Source organism: Symsagittifera roscoffensis, chromosome 2 (genome assembly GCF_963678635.1).
Source record: "Symsagittifera roscoffensis chromosome 2, txSymRosc1.1, whole genome shotgun sequence".
NCBI classification, from domain to species: Eukaryota; Metazoa; Xenacoelomorpha; order Acoela; family Convolutidae; genus Symsagittifera; species Symsagittifera roscoffensis.
In genome coordinates this window covers 68530437-68548392 of record NC_087063.1, presented here as the reverse complement: position 1 = coordinate 68548392, position 17956 = coordinate 68530437, and the positions used below count along the sequence as shown (strand labels likewise).

Here is a 17956-nt window from a genome sequence, read left to right as displayed (position 1 = left end):
TATGAGTTTTTCATAGTTACGATAATGATGCTCGATACTGCATTGTAGCTGGCTATATTTTTTTCAGATATAAAGTTACTGTTTCTCTCTGCCCAATGGTGACTGAATCAAGTGTCGTTTCTTCCGCTGTGGAGCCCAGTTCAACTGCCTCCTCTTCTGCCCAGTTGGCTCGGATGAGAGCAGCGGCCCTGTGGAGCTCTGAGGAGGTAAGCTAAATGGACTCCTTTGACGTCTTTTTGCCTAACCTTCAGTCCTCAAATTGGAAGTGGTCAATCAAGGGGATTTATTTGTTACATGACATTCTACCATTTGAAGAACTGAAGAATCGCCCATTGGCTGTGTTGGGATCCTAGCCGCCTCTAAGAGTCTTTTATAGGGGATCTTATTATGCGTTTTTACTTGTTCTTATTTACAGAATTATTTTGTTTTTTTTTTGTTTTCCTTGTCATGCCATGTTTTATGTGATGACCATTTATAAATCTGTCTATCTTGGGGGGAAAAAACTAATGCGAGGCCATGTTAATTTTTGAAATAATTGTTTCCTCGTTCTCTCCCTTCAGGTAGTGAAGTGGCTGAAGAGGTATGAGTCACGGCTGGCGGACAAGTACGCGGAGGTCTTCCTCGCCCATGACGTCAACGGGGCCGCTCTCACCAGACTCAACGACAAGACACTCAAGGAGCTGGGCGTGGACTTGGTCAGTAGCATTTTTCAGTACTCGTGTCAAGTGTTAATGAACGCATTTTTTTTTTATTCTTTCTAAGTTTCATCCAAATTTATTAAGAGTAATGAGCATAGTGAGTACTCTTATATAGGTCTCACGCTCAATTTTGATTTTTCGCAGTTTGAATTGTGGTTTCTTTTTAAGTTCAGTTCTTTCCCTTTGTTAAAAGAAAGTCTAAATCCACTATCGAACAGCAAAGTGTAAAGGTCTTGAAAAACGTGATCGACTTCTTATTTCGAAAATGGAAATTAATTATCAGGTTTTCCAGCGAAATAAAAGTTTTGCCTATTGATCCAGTTTTCTCAAATTGGGTTATTTTCAACAAAAAAGTGTCCATCGTTAATCGTTCCACAAAGTCAAAGAGCTTTAAGGCCATCTATTTTAGTTTAAGGTTTTTGAAAAAACAAGTCAGTTTTGTTTCAGTTTCCTTGCGTTCATTACTCTTTTCCAGCTGTCAGTTGGCTATGTTTTGATAAATCGAAGGCTAATTTCGCTCTCCATTTATCAATGTGCAAATGGCGTGGAAAAATGTCTCAATTTTTTCTCGAAATTGGATTTATATTTTAAGGTTTCCACAGCAATAAAAAACACTTATTGATCCAGTTTTCTCTAATAAGGTCAATATATCAAAAAAAAGTTTTACTCATAAAATATTTGTGATATTCAAAGAAATGCAGGGCCCTATTTGTTGTTCCGACCAATTGAAAAATGTGAAGGCACTTTGTATTCGGGTGTGTTCTATTTTTACTTTTGTTTTCTACGCAAAATTAGGTAGCACAAATAATCATTGGAATGGTTAGACTGATATACGAAGTTAAAGCCCTTCACCCTTTTAGTCGTGATTCGAACCACATTTTAGATTTTTTCGTCTAATTCCGAGCGAGTGAGCTGTCTTACATTAGCTTATTTATGCTTAGTTTAAGCCTTGAAAATTGAGTTTTATTCAAGTAAAGTTAGTTTATGGAGTATTAAGCGCCCTATTCAACCATTTTTTTTTGTTTTTCTAGTTATTTTTCTACAGAAACTGATTTTTCAGTTTGCCTGTTTTATTATGACTGTTTTACTATGACTGTAAGTTCTAATTTTTGTTCCGATCCTTTTTTCACACCACGCAGAAAGAAACGACACTAATTTGAAAAAAAAACTTTTTTCGTATTTTTGAGACTATGGTCGGAACATTCTGTGCTACTTTTTTAATTGTCCACAGTGTGACCCTTAAAGCGAATTTGAACATGATATAGGTCGTGATAATTTCTTTTTCGCGGTTTGACTTTTGATATCTTTTTATAAGTTCAGTTCATTTTTGTTAAAAGGAAGGCAAACTCCACTATCTAACAGCGAAAGTGTAAAGGCCAGGACTTCTAATTTCGAAAATGGAATTTAATTATCAGATTTCCCAGCGAAACATACTTTTAACCTATTGATCCAGTTTTCTCGAGTTTGGTTAGTTTTATCAAAAAAGTGTCAATCATAAATTGTTCTGAAAATTCAAAGAGCCTGTTTTTATTTGTTTTTATTTCTGTTTACTTGCGTTAAAGAGATCCGTTTTTTGTGCTGCAAAAAGTCACCCGATAGCATCAAGTATCAACCACGGGGAGTTTCGTTTGCCGTCATGTAGATATTATTAAAATGCGCATCATGATAGGAGCTTAAACCATTTACATCATTGATTTTATCGAACAACTGTATATGATTAATTGTGGCCGTTGGTTGCAGGAATCGGAGCGGAGTCAATTGATGCACCAGATTTATAGACTAAAGATCAAACAGGAGATATTTGACCTGCAGAGGGTCATGTCAACAGTGCAGGAAAAGGAAAACATGTCTCCTAAGATAAACAAGTGAAGATACGAAAGATCATGCGGTTGTAGACTGAACAGAAATACATTGCCTCGAAATAGTGCCAAGTTTGACGAATTAGTTGTGGCGTCAAACCAGGAAAGGCTAAAGGATTGGAAAACTGACTGGTTGAAAAAACTCATTCAGAAAAAATTATGCTTATTCTGAGCGAACCAACTATTTCAAAGATATGTACAGGGTAAATGCATTTGACATTTGATTTTATTCTCTCGAAAATTTATATTTTGAAATTTAAGCAATTAATTTTAGTAATTAAATCTAACGTTCAGTTTTATGGAATGACTTCAGTAAAGCAGAATAATTTTAGAGCCATTGAACGTAGAGAAGACTTCAAGACTCTTATATAGGTCGTGATGATTTTTTTTTCAGGAAAAGTATTAAAATTCGTTCTTTCTCAATTTTTATTTTTCGCGGTTGACTTTTGGTTTATCTCTAATAACACTTCATTTCTTTTGTTGAAAGGAAGGCAAACTCCACTATCGAAAATTAAAAGTGTGAGGGTCACGAAAACTACACTATAGTCCAATATTATAAATTACTATATTATTTTGACCAAATTTATTGGGCCGCACGCAAATTTTTGTCTTCGGAGCAAAACTTGTCTTCGGGTGTGCTTTAGTTTTTGTTTTCCATGGAAAATCATGTACCACATATAATCATCGCAATCAGTCAAGTGAAGTATCCTATCATTAATTTTCCAGTAGCGATTCGAACGACAATCGGATAATTTTGAGTTTCAGTGTAATTTTGAGCCAGGTCTTAAATTGCTTATAATAGTCGAACTCTTATAATTCAAGTTAAGACAGACGTAAAATTTTAGTTTTACTCGATAAAATTAGTTTTTGAAATTTCTTTAGAGCCTTTTTCAGCGTTTTTGTTTTAAAAACATCCAGAAAGTTTGTGCAAATATTTTAAAAAGGTTTTTGATTTCTAAAACTTTCTATCCATCGAGGAATTTTTTTCACATATCCCTAATTTACTTTTGCTATCCACTTAACGTAATATAGGTTTTCGTTCGGACTATTTACGAATTACCTCTACCACAAATTATACGTCACATATTGAAAAAATTGTTGATTTTTTCTAAATTATCGTGGTCGGATCTTTCTCTGCTACTTGCACTGCAACCGGCTATTCTTGGTTTTCTCGCAAAATTTGGAACCACAAATAGTCATTAAATAAAGTCGTGTAATATATCCTATTAAACATATTAAAATCCTTGTGGCTGTGATTCGAACGATATTGAAAAAGTGTTCAAGCTTTTTCTCAGAGTCGAAAAAAATTATCAACTTTTTTGTCTACTTTTGAGCGAAGAGACCATAAAAAAACTATGAAGTCGGCCGTAAAAACTCCATTCTGAACAAAGTTTACTTTATTTTAATCACTCCTTTCTTGGCGATAAAGTTTTTTTCCACTTGCCGTGAAACGTAGTTACACTCCGGTAAAATGAGTTTTCGGAAATTTTTGGATTAGAAAATTATTTAACAAATTTAAAAAAATTTGAATTTTTTCAATTTTTTGAAGAAAACTTGTCGAAATTGACTTTTTGTACCTTAAATGTCGATTATGCCTAAATTTTAGATTGTTGTCTAGAACCTCTCATTTTCCATGACCAAAAAAAAACACAATTTGAAAAAGAGGAACTTTTCTTTACTTTTTTGATTTTTGTTATTTTTGTTTTTTAATTTTCTAAACAGCTTGTTGAGGAAACAAGGATAGTCGATTGAACATCAGTTGTATTTATTTTTTCGCGTTTCTTCGAAGTTTCACTCCTAGAAAAAGGTTGTGCCGCTTTAAAGAAATATCGTTCTTGCGCTAACGAATGATAGCTGTTTGTGATGTCTTTTTGAATTCAAACAGTTGCGGTAATCTAAAAATGGTTTTCGACAGAATCCCCCGGTTAAAACTTTATAGAATAAGTATATTTTACTTTCGAACAAATTCGGGGTCATCTAATGGCCAATGCTGCCATAATTTTGGGATTTTAAAGCGAGTCTTGACGAGTCATCTTTGATTCTGAAAGCTTAAAGGTGAGTTAACACTCCTTTAAAATCAGTTCAACATTGAATTTAGGCCACCTAATTGGTCTCAATAATTCCATATGCGACTCAAATTATTAAACTTAATATCTGATATTGGCATAGCCCAAAGGTTATAATCCATCGAAGTGTCGTTGCCACAACTATTTGAGAATAATTAAATTGCAACTTGAACAAAATTATTTATAAATGTCATAAAAAGGTCCTGACTCAAACTGCATTAAAAATGTCCACAAATTTTTCTTTCTAGAAAAACCACTTATTGCGTTTTTAGTACATTTCCAAGCGAGTAAAGCAAAGCAGGTGTTTAAAAAAGTGTAAAGATTTGAAAAAATTAGTTCTACTCCCAGAACACTGATTTTGATCTATGCTTCGCATACTTGTCAACGGGCCGGGCCGGGCCGAGGTTTTCACTTTTGTCAACGGGCCCCAACGGGCCTTACTTTTATTGACTAACCAATTAACTCTGATTGCGTTCTGACGGTATCCGAAAGACGGGCAAAACTTTCGCCTACAACCGTTGAGGCAATTGAAATGGTTTCCATGGCTTTTAAAAAAGGTCTTTATAAATAAGTAAAACAATTAATTAAAATTCTTTTGAAACAAATTTGTTTTTTACCAAAAAAGCAGCATACGGGCCGCAAAAAAGCACCAACGGGCCGATATTTAATAAATTCCCTGTTTATCGGGCCGCGAACGGGCTCGACTTGAATTATTTCGGGCCGGGCCGGGCCTCAATTATGGCGGCCCGTTAACAAGTCTGATGCTCCGTATAGCCCTCCTTTGGTAGTAAAAGGTTTTAAAATTTTTTTAAAAAAATAGATGTGCAAAGAAAATTTGAAAAACTTGAATAAACGATTTTCTTCAACTTTGTCATCCGTTTCTCGAAGAAAAATTTACTTAGTTATGCCTAGTTTAATTTACTCTCTAAGAATTTGTGCCATCAAAACAAGTACAAAAAATAACACGAAATTTTCGGTGCTAATTGCACATTTTTCATCGTATTCTTCACATTTGCAATTAAATTTACCATTTTTGCGCCTCCTGGCATATATATTTTTTTCGTTTTTAGCAAGCTTGAGGGATGAAAATTATTCATTGTCTTTGCAATAAATATAACATTGGAATGTTGCGTTTATTTTAACGCATTCTCCACATATGTCTTTTTTTGTTTCAAATATAAATAAAAATCGATTAATTAAAATCTTCAAATTTGGATGCATGATCTCATTTCTATTTCTTTTGTTACTTGTCTGCACTAGAGCGAGCAAATGTACTGCAGGCGGGTACTAGATTTTTTTCTCCCTGCTTTGTTCACAGATCAAACCCTGCAGGCCTCGACTAAATCTCACTTCCTGGAGTCAGTTGGAAGGCTAGTGATAATATTTAGGCCAGTGATATTTTGATAATATTTGAAATTTTGTTTCCCCTTCCATTTTAAACTTATTATTTTTTTTCAAGTCTTGTTTGTAGCATTTTTCTACTCAGTTTTGTAAAATTTCGTTTTTCAATTTCGGCATATGTTAAATCGGCATAATAGATTGATATTGCGGTATTTTTTTGATCAGAAAATTATACTTTCACGCTGAAGGTGACTTATTAATTGCGAGTTTCAAATTTTTTTTTGCTCAGCTTCTCACTTCATCATTTTTACTCGGCGCAACGGTCGTCTGTCTAATGTTTGTTCGATCAATTATCGCGTGGCTAAAATTATTTAAACGCTAAATTGAGGCGGGAAATTGATCTGCAACATCTTTCCGGCGAGAGTTTATAAAAATATCGAACCTGTAAAGTGTTTCAATGCCGAAGCACCGAATGTCCGAAAGTTATGCACGCGGTCAAAATTCAAATATTTGAATGAATTGAAAGAGTAATTTAGGACAGAATGTTGGGAACAACTTAAAACCCGTTGATGGTTGAACACTTTCATGCAATAAAAAATAAACAAAGCAAAAACATCATCTCAAGGTGAAACGTTTTTTTTTAAAATCACTCAAACCGAAACTTATATTTCTTACAAATAGATTACCAAAATCAATGGCAACAACCGCGAAAACAGCTAACTACAATAGGTAAACGAGTAAAATGATTACACTTTTGTATACAAATCATTATGCGGATATTTTATTATGCGGTTAGGGTTCTGTGGAGGGGTGTGTTGAGTTTTTAAACTATTCATTGGTTTTTTTTATATAAAAATTAATTTTTTTTTTGGAAACGTCAAAAAAGACTCAATGAAAAGCCTAAAGTAATGCATTTAAATGAGAAATCTTAGCACCACAGGCAAATTATTGCAACACGATTGTTTGTGGGGATTATTGCAAGACGATTGTTTATGGGGAAAATTAAAATGGGCCGTGTTAAAATGGGCCGATTTCGCTTTTGTAAAAAATTCAGGTTTGTTTGACCAAGATTGCCAATAAAAAGTACCAAACTGAGGACACTTTGGAATTTTGGATGGCGAGGGGTCCGGACTTTCGAGAATGGCGACTGTTGAATTCCCTAAAGTCTGCAATGAAAATTAGTGCTTTCTCGTATCGATTCTAATTTTATCCTGATGGCTAGCAGCAGTTAATCAGTATCAAAAAATCACTGGTCTCAATTCAAACTGCATTTGGTCGGTTGAGAAATCTTAGAAGCCACCTGTAGTTAAGACGTTGCTTAGTCACTATGACACAAATTCAAAAATTATTACACGCGCAAAATTGCTGGTCGGCAAGTGTTTGGATCGGAAATTTCCATGAAAATTTTCAATAAATTTCAAAAATGTTCAAAAAGGAACGACTTGAGTAGAGCTTCCGTAGACTTTTGTTTTTGTATTTCCTTCTGGCCCCAAAGGCATTTCCTTGAGCTTGGAGAGGACTAGTTGACGAGACAGACGTACTTGTAAGTGTATGCACAGTGGCGATTGAAAAGAAAGCCAGTTGCAGAGCTCATTGTAATGCATTCTTGGCCCGGTTCCCTGAAGAATAGAAAATATAAATGTCATGAAGTCAAGTCACCGAGTGTTTACACGACGCCAGGTTGTGTTAAATTACGAGGCACTTTTTCAATTAAGTTGCTCTTTTCTGTGAACAGTTTCAGCGTCAAACTTTTCTTGCGCGATCTGAAACAGCCTTCCAGAAATTCCTCTATCTTTAAACAGGGCCCTAAAACGTCGTTTTTGGCCTATTTTGAACAAAAGTTTTTTTGGCTTGTTTTAAATAAGTATGTAAAACTGGAGCTAAATTTCCAAATCATGATTAAACAAATTCAAAAATATTGAACTAGTCGAATATTTAGAACTACCATACTAAAAAGTTATCTTCCCAAGTCAAAAATTATTACGCATTTTCTTAAGTTGTTTTGATTTAAGTTTTTGTTACCTCTTTAGCTATCTTTTTTCTTTTCAAAGCTCATTTAGAACAAAACTCATGGTTGTTCAGATTTTATTTTAGTCGACGTCTTTTTGGAAAACAAACGCTATAGATTTTAAAAACTTCTCTAAAATTTTTGAAAATAAAAATTTCCAAAACACTTATATAAAAACTTTTTGCCAAAATTTTCTATATCGCAGTCTTCTACAAGAAAAACAAGTTAAAATAACGTGTTTCATGATTTAATAACGTGTTAGTACAATTTTCATAGGTTTTGATAAAAACCATCTTTTTCGATGCGCTGCTCGAGTGCTCAGAACCATTTAGTGTGTATTGGATCAGAAGTGGCTTTAGAAAAAATTGTTAGGTGTCTGGCAGTCAACCTAAAAAGCTTGACGTAAAATAGTACCAGAAGTGTACGGTAGCCAGGAGCGGGTCTTTAAGTGAGGCTCTGTGCCATTCTGCCAGATGACACAGCATAACCTTCCCGCGACAGAAAAAAAAGTGACTAAAGGCCTTATGAACAAAAAAGTGTTGCGACGGAGGGTCAGAATGTTCTAGAATTTTTATTTTTAAAATTTCGATTGGAAGAAGAACATTTCTGAGAAATAGAAAAAAGACGGCCATTTTGAATAAAAAAGACGAAAATCAGAACCACGATAGAGATTGTGAAGAACAGTTGTATCAGAGACAGAAAAACACGGAGCCTCTTATCGTGGCAAAAACACACGATAAGGACCTTAGCGACAGATATTTGTGGAGACGGAGGCTTCAGTGGGGGGAAGAGAAATACCACGGAACCCTCCCGGGACACGAAATATAGGAGATAAGATTGTTATCTCAAGAAAATCACGGGAGCGGAGGCTTGGTCCCCCAGAGACTGTTATATGTGAAGGGACTGTGAAAACTGACTATAACAGCTGCTGTAATGTCCTAGATCTTAATTAACACCGTTATTATTTAATATTTCAGAGCATGAGTAGATAGAAAAAGGAAAGGGTCAATCCATCTCCAATAGATTTAATATAGAACCGTCACACAAAAACATGTAAAAATAGGTTGTTCGAGCCGTGTTTTTAATGACAATCACGTAGTCTGAGGATCCGAGATTCAGCTATGTGGTTGTGTTCGCATGCAAACGAAAGCTGATCAAAAGTCGTTTGACTGATGGCCTAAAAATGGTAACTTTTTACTTTGCCCTAGACAGACCAGAAAATCAACTGGCAAGGTCGAGACGGTGAAAAACGAGTAGAATTAAGGTAACTGACGCCTGCCAGTCGTTAATAGGTACTTTTTCTACGCTCCGTCACTGTGTGATATTTGGGCGAATGTTACATAGACGTTTTTATGGCGCTCCTGGGTGGGCCTGTTAAAGGCATGAAACCATCATGATCAGCAAGCGTTTCAGCGACGAACCCTCCGCTCCGGGCGTATGCCCGAGTTAGAGGTCTTAATGACCGTTATTGTACTAGGGGGAAGGTGCGTACCCTCCGTCTAGTACAATTTAGCTTTTTAACTTAGTTAACACCGAAAATTCCGGGGGCCGGAGGGTTAGGTGGGAAGTCATGAACCCGCTTGTCCCGAGGTCCCGGGACCAAAAACAACTAAAGAGAAAGCGTAAAACCAAACAAAAACAGTGTATAACCAAGAAAAAGCCAAAAACATAATTATTTAAAAACAAAAAAGTACAAAAAACAGTAAAAAATCCAAAAAAGACCAAAAACAGTAAAAAACATAAAGTGACAGTTTATATGTTATTTCCGGACGAGATGTGATCTGACCTTCCTATTTGTTGTTGTTTCAGATTGATTTATATCGTTTCTGATAGAAAGATTGTGTGTTTTGGTGAAGGGTTGGATACCCTCCCTCGAGTGTAATTTGAGTGTTTAAGCACGTTAATGGTGATTTTGCCGATGGCCGGAGGGTAGAGTGGCAAGCTGATCAGCGTGTTCCACACTCAACAGGGACATCAAGGACAACATCCGCAACGACTGTTGGGTATCGTTGAAGCAATTTTAGTATCGTTCGGGTACTGTTTCATTAAAACTTAAGTGGTGGGGGGCACGATTGGCGCGGTCCGATTGTACCCTCCATCGATTACAAATTTCCGAGTTAAGGGTCTTAATTCGGATATTTTGGTGCAAAGGAGGGTATAGTACTATTCATTGACGACTATTAATAGATTATTATCCCTATTATATATTACTTATCTCCTATTTAGACCCAAGAAACACCCTGTGAACACTTTTGTGAAGCTCTGTGGTAAGGACCCACTTTTTGTATGTAAGCTCCTGTATTGCAAAGTTTCCGGCTAAAAGTGTAATCGCGACGTTGCGTTTTAGTTCGCTTGATTAAAATTTTGTTTTAGGGGGTAAAATGTATGCATGTCAAAAATAATTCCCAAGATTTTGGTTAAAAAAGTTACCAGTTGCTGAATAGTTGTAAATATTTGAGAAACTGAATTTTTGGGAATATAATTGAATATTTGGGAAACTGAAAGCCAAACTATTTTCAAAAGTTCTTATTTTGATCTACAAAAACTGTTTTGGACATAACTTCTATCATTTTTGTTTCCGGATTTTTACAATTAGATTTAAAGATTAAAAATTTCAGATTGATTTTAAAAAAAGATTGCTCAAATCCTTTATTTCGCCTAGAAAACAACAATCGTCCCTACTTTTTGTTTGCATGTTTTGACTTTAGTTTTTTTTTCAGTAATTTTGTTTTCTAGTGAATCTCGTTAATTTATTGGTAATAGTGGGCCAATAAATTTATTATTATTTATTTAAAAGGTTTTACCAGACCTTTTTGCAGCCAAATAAAGCCTTTATACAAAATTTTAAATTTAAAGAAACAATATATACAATAAATACAATACACACATATTTGTTCATATGTATAATTTACATCAACCTAAAGTATGTTACACTAGATCAAAATTCAAAATCATGATTAAAAATATATTTTTTAAAAAACGAACTAAATGAATCTTTAGAACTACAAACTGAAATTTTGTTTAATCAAGTTCCTTCGACCCTAACTACACAACTTGCTTTTCTAAATTTATCTGCATAAGTCAAAAAATATGAAAAAATAGTAAATTCTTTTAATTAAGAAATTAAAACAAAATAATTTAATTTCTTTTAATTATTTTTTTAAACTTATTTAGTTCAATTCAAAGCTCTTCGGACAAAAGTCTTGGTTGTTCAGATGCTAATTTAGTCAATGTATTTTTGGGAAATGTTATGGATTTTGAAAACTCCACTAAAAATTTATGAAAATAAAATGTGCCGGTATTGAGTTTTGAAATTCAATCACAATTGAATCAAAAATGTATAATTTTTAAGACTTTTTGAAAACACTTCAGTTGAAAAGTATTTTTAGACGTATGTTTATTTATTTTTTTACACCAGAGATAGCTTAAGTGTACCTCAATTTCCTTGCTCTGTTGAGAAATTGAGGAGAGTTTTAGAGTTTCTACTTACTTTGAAATTTCATGATCAGATCGACAGATTGAGAAATCAATGCTTGAAATTGCATTTTCACATCGTTTTAACCAGCAAAGTGAGAATCATAAATTGAGAAGTATAGATTTATATTCAAGATATGTAGATTGAGGATTGGCCAATCAAACGCTATAGCAAAAACAGTCAAGAAATGGCAAAAAACAGACGTAGCAAAAAATTAAAAGTTAATATGAAAAATCTCCCCTCTGACTTGCTATGGAAAGTGAAAAGTGAGGTAATACACGTCTAGCAACGTAATATCAAGTCCAAATAGCTTGCCTCAATTCAAATTGGAAGGTTTTTCGGCCAGAGTAAATCACTGCTGACGCTTTTAAAGCACAATATTTTTCCTGCGTTTATTGTCAAAAATTAGACGATTAGGCCATTTTCAAACGCACATAAATAACCAAAAAATAATAGGCAGTGAAACATCTTTTTAATGTTGAAATCAGGGCATAACTACTTATAAGATATGACTTGTGTAAAATTTGAAACTTAACTGAAAAAACTGCAAAAACAAAAATTAAAAAAAAGCCTTGCACCTTGCAAATTAAAAAAAAACCTGTGCTTTGAAAAGTCAGCACAATTATGTTCTTTGTCTGCAGGAAATGCGTCGATGTGCAATGATTTTTCAGCAGGCTATGTGCAACCATATCCAAACCTTGTTTCACCGATAAAACATTGTAGTATCGTAGTTGCTTTTGTCGTTTCCCTTAAACTAAAATTGCTTCCGTATCTGAAAAACTTATGTGTTACTCTCGTATGAAACAAACTCGCATGCGAGTCGTTGGTTAAAGTTTGACTATTTCGCAAGTTTCATTACTGCCTAAGAGAAATTCCCCAAAAATAGAACAGCTCACGATTGCTCACAATTAAACAAAATATTTTTGAGCGGAAATTAGTTGATTGTAAGAAATTTTTTTCTCGAGAAATTTTTTTCTAAGAATGCAGCGGATCGTTTTTGCTTGGAAATTTTATTTATCCGAAAGAATTATGATTTTTTAGTGGCCACTTTTGCATGATTTTTATCATAGTATCAGCCGGATATTGATGTAAAAAGCTCAAAATCAAGAAAATAATAATGTATGACCATGTGTTCTCAAACTAAGGGGTATTTTATTTGAGACTACTTTTGAATACTCTACTCAAATTTATATAACTAACACGCGACACATTTTGTCTTATTAAAGTGTATGTGGCAAATTAAACGATTCCAAATTGAGATGAACCAAACAACTTGTTTTAAATTTTGCAATGTAGATGCAATGTATGTCACCTAGAAGGTAATATGGCGTGTTAGGGGTAAAACTTTTGAAGAAACTAAAAATTCTAAACTTTTTCAATGATTTTTTGCACATTTTTCGACATATTTTTAAATTGAAAAATTTTGGCGTTGACGTTGAAAGGCACTCGGAACATTCCGAGTTTTGTCCTAATAGGAGCACTCTTGTGACATTATCTGAGGTTGTCGTATTATAACTAAATGTGAGTTGTTTAACTTTTATTAAGCGATGACATCTAAAAAATCTTTAAAGAGCATAAAATATGTATAAATTGTCGAAAATAACAACGGACGAAGAACAATAATTCTGAGTTTTATCAAAAAACGAAACCTTTCAAGGATTATTGAGGGTAAAAGCCACCGTATTTGTGCACTAAAAAGGAGTTTGCTTTCTACTTTTAACTAGTATGGTAAACGCAGTTAAATATATAAATAGACGAAAATACAGGTTCATTAAAATAATCACTTAGGCTTCTTCGGTGGTTCTTCTGGGTGGTAATTGCTTAGAACAAAAAATTGTCGAAGAAAAGTTAGAAGTTCGAACCGGGCTGTATTAGAAGATCGAAGCGAATAATGCCAAACGTGTTTTTTTTTCTGGTCTGGGAAATTATGTTTTACCATAGGCACCGAGGATTTTTTTGGTTTGAGCCGCAAAACTTTTGTTTCACAGGTGGAAATTCCCCTTCTCCTAAATGGTGCTGGCATAAGCTATGACTCAGGGTGCGTTTTTCATCCCAGTTTTAAGTAACTCAAGGGAAACTCGTTGGGAGTCAATTTTGGTATCATATTTTGTTGGTTGTAATTTGGATTCCAAAGGAAAATTGAAAAAAAAAATTGTGACTATGTCGTCGAAAAGTGATTTGAATGTGTCCAGTTGAATTGAAAAATACTTACATTATTGGGTATCCCGTGTTCCAGAGATTAGTGAGATTCAAAATTTTGGCTACCGTATTTACAAAGACAGGAGGATATTCGCGCTGAATTATAGCACCCACCCATGCTTCACCAATTGTCCTTGAACTCAAATTATGCGAAACTTCTGACAAAGCTTCAATAGTGAAGTTGTCGAAGAGCCAACCACCTAGCTGAGAACAGTGATCTCTGGCCACGTAGAATGACATGAATGATTCTGATACTTCCAGATGATAGCCAGCTGATGGGGTTTGTGTCTAGAATAATATTGATGATAGTCGTAAAACGCGTTAGAAACTCAATGCTTGTACATGCAAATAGTAGAAAAAGTAAATTTAACCAGATGCGAGTTATTATTTATTTATATTTAGTTATTTAACTAGCTCGAATTTCATTTTGAGAATTTAAGGTGACTTTAGCTTGCGCAATTTTATACCGAACCGCCTACTGAAGTTAACTGCACCGTTACTGTTGAATTTAGGTTAAAGGTCAAAAAAGGCTAGGAAACACTCCTTGAAAATATAATTAACCAAGATTAACAATCTCAATGTCAGATCGACAAGGTCATCAAACGCTTCCGGTCGCGCCATTCTCTTGGTTGTGCCACTCACGGTGATTTTTTGAGTTGCACTGGTCGGGCTGTTTTTTTTTCGGTCGCGCTGGCGTAGAAATGCCAAAGATTCGGTCGCGTCTATTTGTCAATTTCTTCCACGTTTGTCTTGCGTCGGCATAAAAAAAGGCAATTTTACCGGCCAGCTTCGTTACAAACTAACAAAAATTAATTGACTTTGTTGTTGAGGTTGCGATAATATTCTTTGAGCATGTATTTTCGGCCGATGCATTAAATTTTTAAGTTTTGCACCCCAGTAATTTTCGTAAATTTCTAATGACTTTTTGCTGATACTCGGATATGAATCTTTGAAAAAGATTGAATGTCCTAATGCCATCCTTCGACATTGTTCGTAATTCGGACCATGCTGCTTGCTCGTTGCAGGCTTTGGCTGATCCAAAAGGCGGGGAAACCAAAACTGTCGGTTTGGGACAAGGCTCTTAAAACATTTTCTGCCAAAATAGAGACAGAGGTTGTCAAGTTTTTCTACTTTTTCGGATCATCCATTTGAGAGCATGTATCAAACTTGGTTCAGTTATGCTCACGATTATGTTATACAAACGGCTTATTTTCTCAAAATGTTTTCAAAAATCAGGGTATGAACTGTTTTCAGTGCCAAAGTTAGCTCGTGATCCCACCCGTGTAACAATCTAATGCCTAAACCTGAATATCTCCTGAAAGTTTATTGCCAGAACTCAGAAAAGCAACCAAAAAACAAGGCTCATTTAAAGCCATTGCATAAAATCGAAAAAAAAAATTAAGTAGAGGGATATTTGAGGCTTATTTTTTCGATCTGGCAAAAATTCACAGTAAGTTTTTGGTTTTGTAGAATTGGCCAGGCATAAAACATAAAAGTGCTGCACCGGCTAAACTATTTTGAATTGAATCAAATTGATTTAAATATCTAGGGCTGAATTTTAAAGTTCCGCCATCTAAATTAAATTGGAGACAGCTTAAGTGACGATTTTCTCATGATCATTTTTCCTCTGTCAAGCTTTAACAATGACAAAACATCAAAATTGCGGCCAGGCAGATTGGTATAATTTTTCCGACTTTCGAGGAAAGTGACAGAATATTTGTGCTCAGGGTGATTTTTTTCTCCAGACAAATTTCGACTTTTTAACTGGCCATTTTTGGTGCAAGATATGATCTGAAAAATATTGTTGTCCTGAGCTCAAATTTAAAAACATATTTCACCTGTGCTTATTGTTCGTAAAGTTATGGGTGTTTGAAGATTACCATTTTGGCTAATTTGGGACACTTAATGCGCGATATATTTTGCGCTATGAACGCGCAAGCGAAGATTTAATCCGTCTTAAAAACCGTTCCAAACTGGCTGAAGCAGGCTATTTGCAATAATTGCTCTGCTTCCCTGAAAAAATCCATAATTTTATAATTTATATGGCGTGTGGGGGGATGATTTTCAAAAAAACTTAAAATTTAAAACAAAAAATTTTTCATTAAAAAATCATCAATTTCTATATAGCGAACACTGCTTTATAGACATTATAAACCAAGGCATCCGGAACATTCAGAGCTACGCCCTGATACAAGCAGTCAGCTTAAATTTCTGTACTTCTTCCTGGATTGTAAAGCAGTTCAAGTCAAATTTCCGTTAGTTGAAAAAAAATTCAGTCACAATTATTTACTTGATAGGTTCAGTTTCTGTATTAAATGGTGTGCTTTTTGTTCCAAACTTCGAAGAAAATGACGTAATGTTTGTGCTCGGATTGGAACTTTTTTCTTCAGACAAGTTTCGATTTTTTAACGAGGATTTTCTGACGAATTTTGTTTTTGTCAGCCAAAAGATATTGTTTTCCTGAGCTCATATTTGAAAAACAATTTTTTTTGTAAAGTTACGAGATGATGGTTTGATGGTTGCCAATATGGCCAATTCGGGACAATTAACACGCAATATATTTGTGTTACATATATATATATATATATATATATATATATATATATCGTGTAAGCGGAGATTTGATCGATCTAAGAAATCGTTCTAAACTGGTTGAAGCAGGCCATTTGTCATAACTTCTACGTCACTAGGAGTGAAAACTATCACTTCGTACTTTTGTATAGCGCACGGGGCGAATGGCTTTAAGAAACTCTTCATTTTTTCATTTTTTTCCAATTTGATTGAAGAATTCATCATGCTCCCTAGACTTTAAAAATCAGTCAAAACATTCAAGGCTTTGCCATAATACTAGCAGTCTTGTTGTTCTGACTTCCGAAGAAAACGGAACATTTATGCTTGGGGCGATTCGTTTTATTCAGTAAATTTTCGGCAATTGTTCTGATTTCCAATTGAAACAGAAACATGAATTGTTTTACTGTGCTCACAAAGTGTGACGCCGCCGCCACCACAAAATAAATATGTTTTTATCCCTTGCAAAAAGAAAGGAAATGCTATTGGAATAATTCGCATAATGTTTTAAGCATTGACAAATGAAACGACTATTCTCGTTCAATGCGAAAAATAACGATTCCTCTCGTAAAATACGAGCATACGAAAGATTCTTCTCGCGAAATACGAATGCACGAATAGCATTCACGAGAGAATACGAAGTTAAAAAGTAACTTTCATTTGATACAAAAAGTGGGAGATTTCCCATCTGACTATAGAAGCTAAAAACTACGGGAATTCATTCCAACAAATTCTCTTCTAACACCACAACCTCCCTCTCTAATACTCCAACAAAATCTCACAAAATAACAACACCACTCTCTTCAACCACCCCAACCATTCTCTATAAAGTACTATCCATGCTCATTAAAAATATCACTAATCTCACCCTTAAAATAAATATTGAGTCAAAAGGCAAATTGCAGTAAATTCATACTAACTTCTTTTCTAATAAAATATTTCTAAGCGATTTTTAGATTTACTTTCTAAGATAGAAAGTAGAAAGGACCCTATATTCCTAGCAAGCGTTTTGTCCGAAGTACATAGTATTGCAAGCGTAATAAATTGGTGCGACCAGTGAGGCTCACCTTTTAAAAATTCGCTGAAATTGCTAAAGTCTCAAAACAGATTAAAAGCAAAGAATCCAATTCTCAAACTGGAGAATTGTCCAAATTGGAAATTTAAGTTTTCCAAGCAAATTTATAAACTTTTCTATCTATCTTCTTTTGAGTTTTAAGCTAAATATAATATGGCTGATACCCCAATATCCCATCCCAACTTGTCTTTAATGACATTTACGGGAAACGACCCGAACCAAAATGCTACAGCTTTTTGGAATTCAGTTGAAAACAAAATTCTTTTCTCATTAGGTCCAGGACCTGCTGATGGCGACGCACGACGCAGCTATGAAAGCAGACAACGATCCCTTTTTGGATCATTGTTAAACTGATACATCTCTTGATTGGTTCAATGATAATGTAACCAATGCTACCACATGTATACAACTCAAAGATCTCTTCCTAAACAGATTCACTGACGGACGAGATCAATTCAAACATGGAATTGATGCTGAAAATGCAGCTCGCAAAGATGGCGAATTAATAAAAAATTACTTCCACAGAATTAAATCTTCTGTAGATAAAGGATGGCCCGAAAGTATTAATGTAACAGTCCACGCTGATGAAGCTGCTCAAAATATTGAAAGAAATATACAGACCAGACAAAGGAGTCAAAAGTATATTGATTTCTCAATTAAGGGACTA

General features: G+C 34.6%; 1 protein-coding gene across 1 annotated transcript; it reads left to right on the top strand.

Moving 5' to 3' along the window:
* Nucleotides 1-71: 71 nt before the first annotated feature.
* On the top strand, nucleotides 72-2788 carry LOC134840292 (sterile alpha motif domain-containing protein 12-like). The gene is made up of 3 exons (XM_063856045.1): nucleotides 72-206; nucleotides 561-695; nucleotides 2439-2788. The coding sequence occupies exons 1-3, from the start codon at nucleotides 96-98 to the stop codon at nucleotides 2565-2567; spliced, it is 375 nt and encodes a 124-aa protein (XP_063712115.1). The 5' UTR covers nucleotides 72-95; the 3' UTR covers nucleotides 2568-2788.
* The last annotated feature ends 15168 nt before the right edge of the window (nucleotides 2789-17956 follow it).

What these genes read in the sequence shown, in the direction of transcription:
- LOC134840292 (XM_063856045.1), top strand. Translation starts at nt 96, where the DNA reads ATGGTGACTGAATCAAGTGTCGTTTCTTCCGCTGTGGAGCCCAGTTCA. An exon ending in CCCTGTGGAGCTCTGAGGAG is followed by an intron (nt 207 to 560) that starts GTAAGCTAAATG and finishes CTCTCCCTTCAG; the next exon opens with GTAGTGAAGTGGCTGAAGAG. An exon ending in AGGAGCTGGGCGTGGACTTG is followed by an intron (nt 696 to 2,438) that starts GTCAGTAGCATT and finishes CGTTGGTTGCAG; the next exon opens with GAATCGGAGCGGAGTCAATT.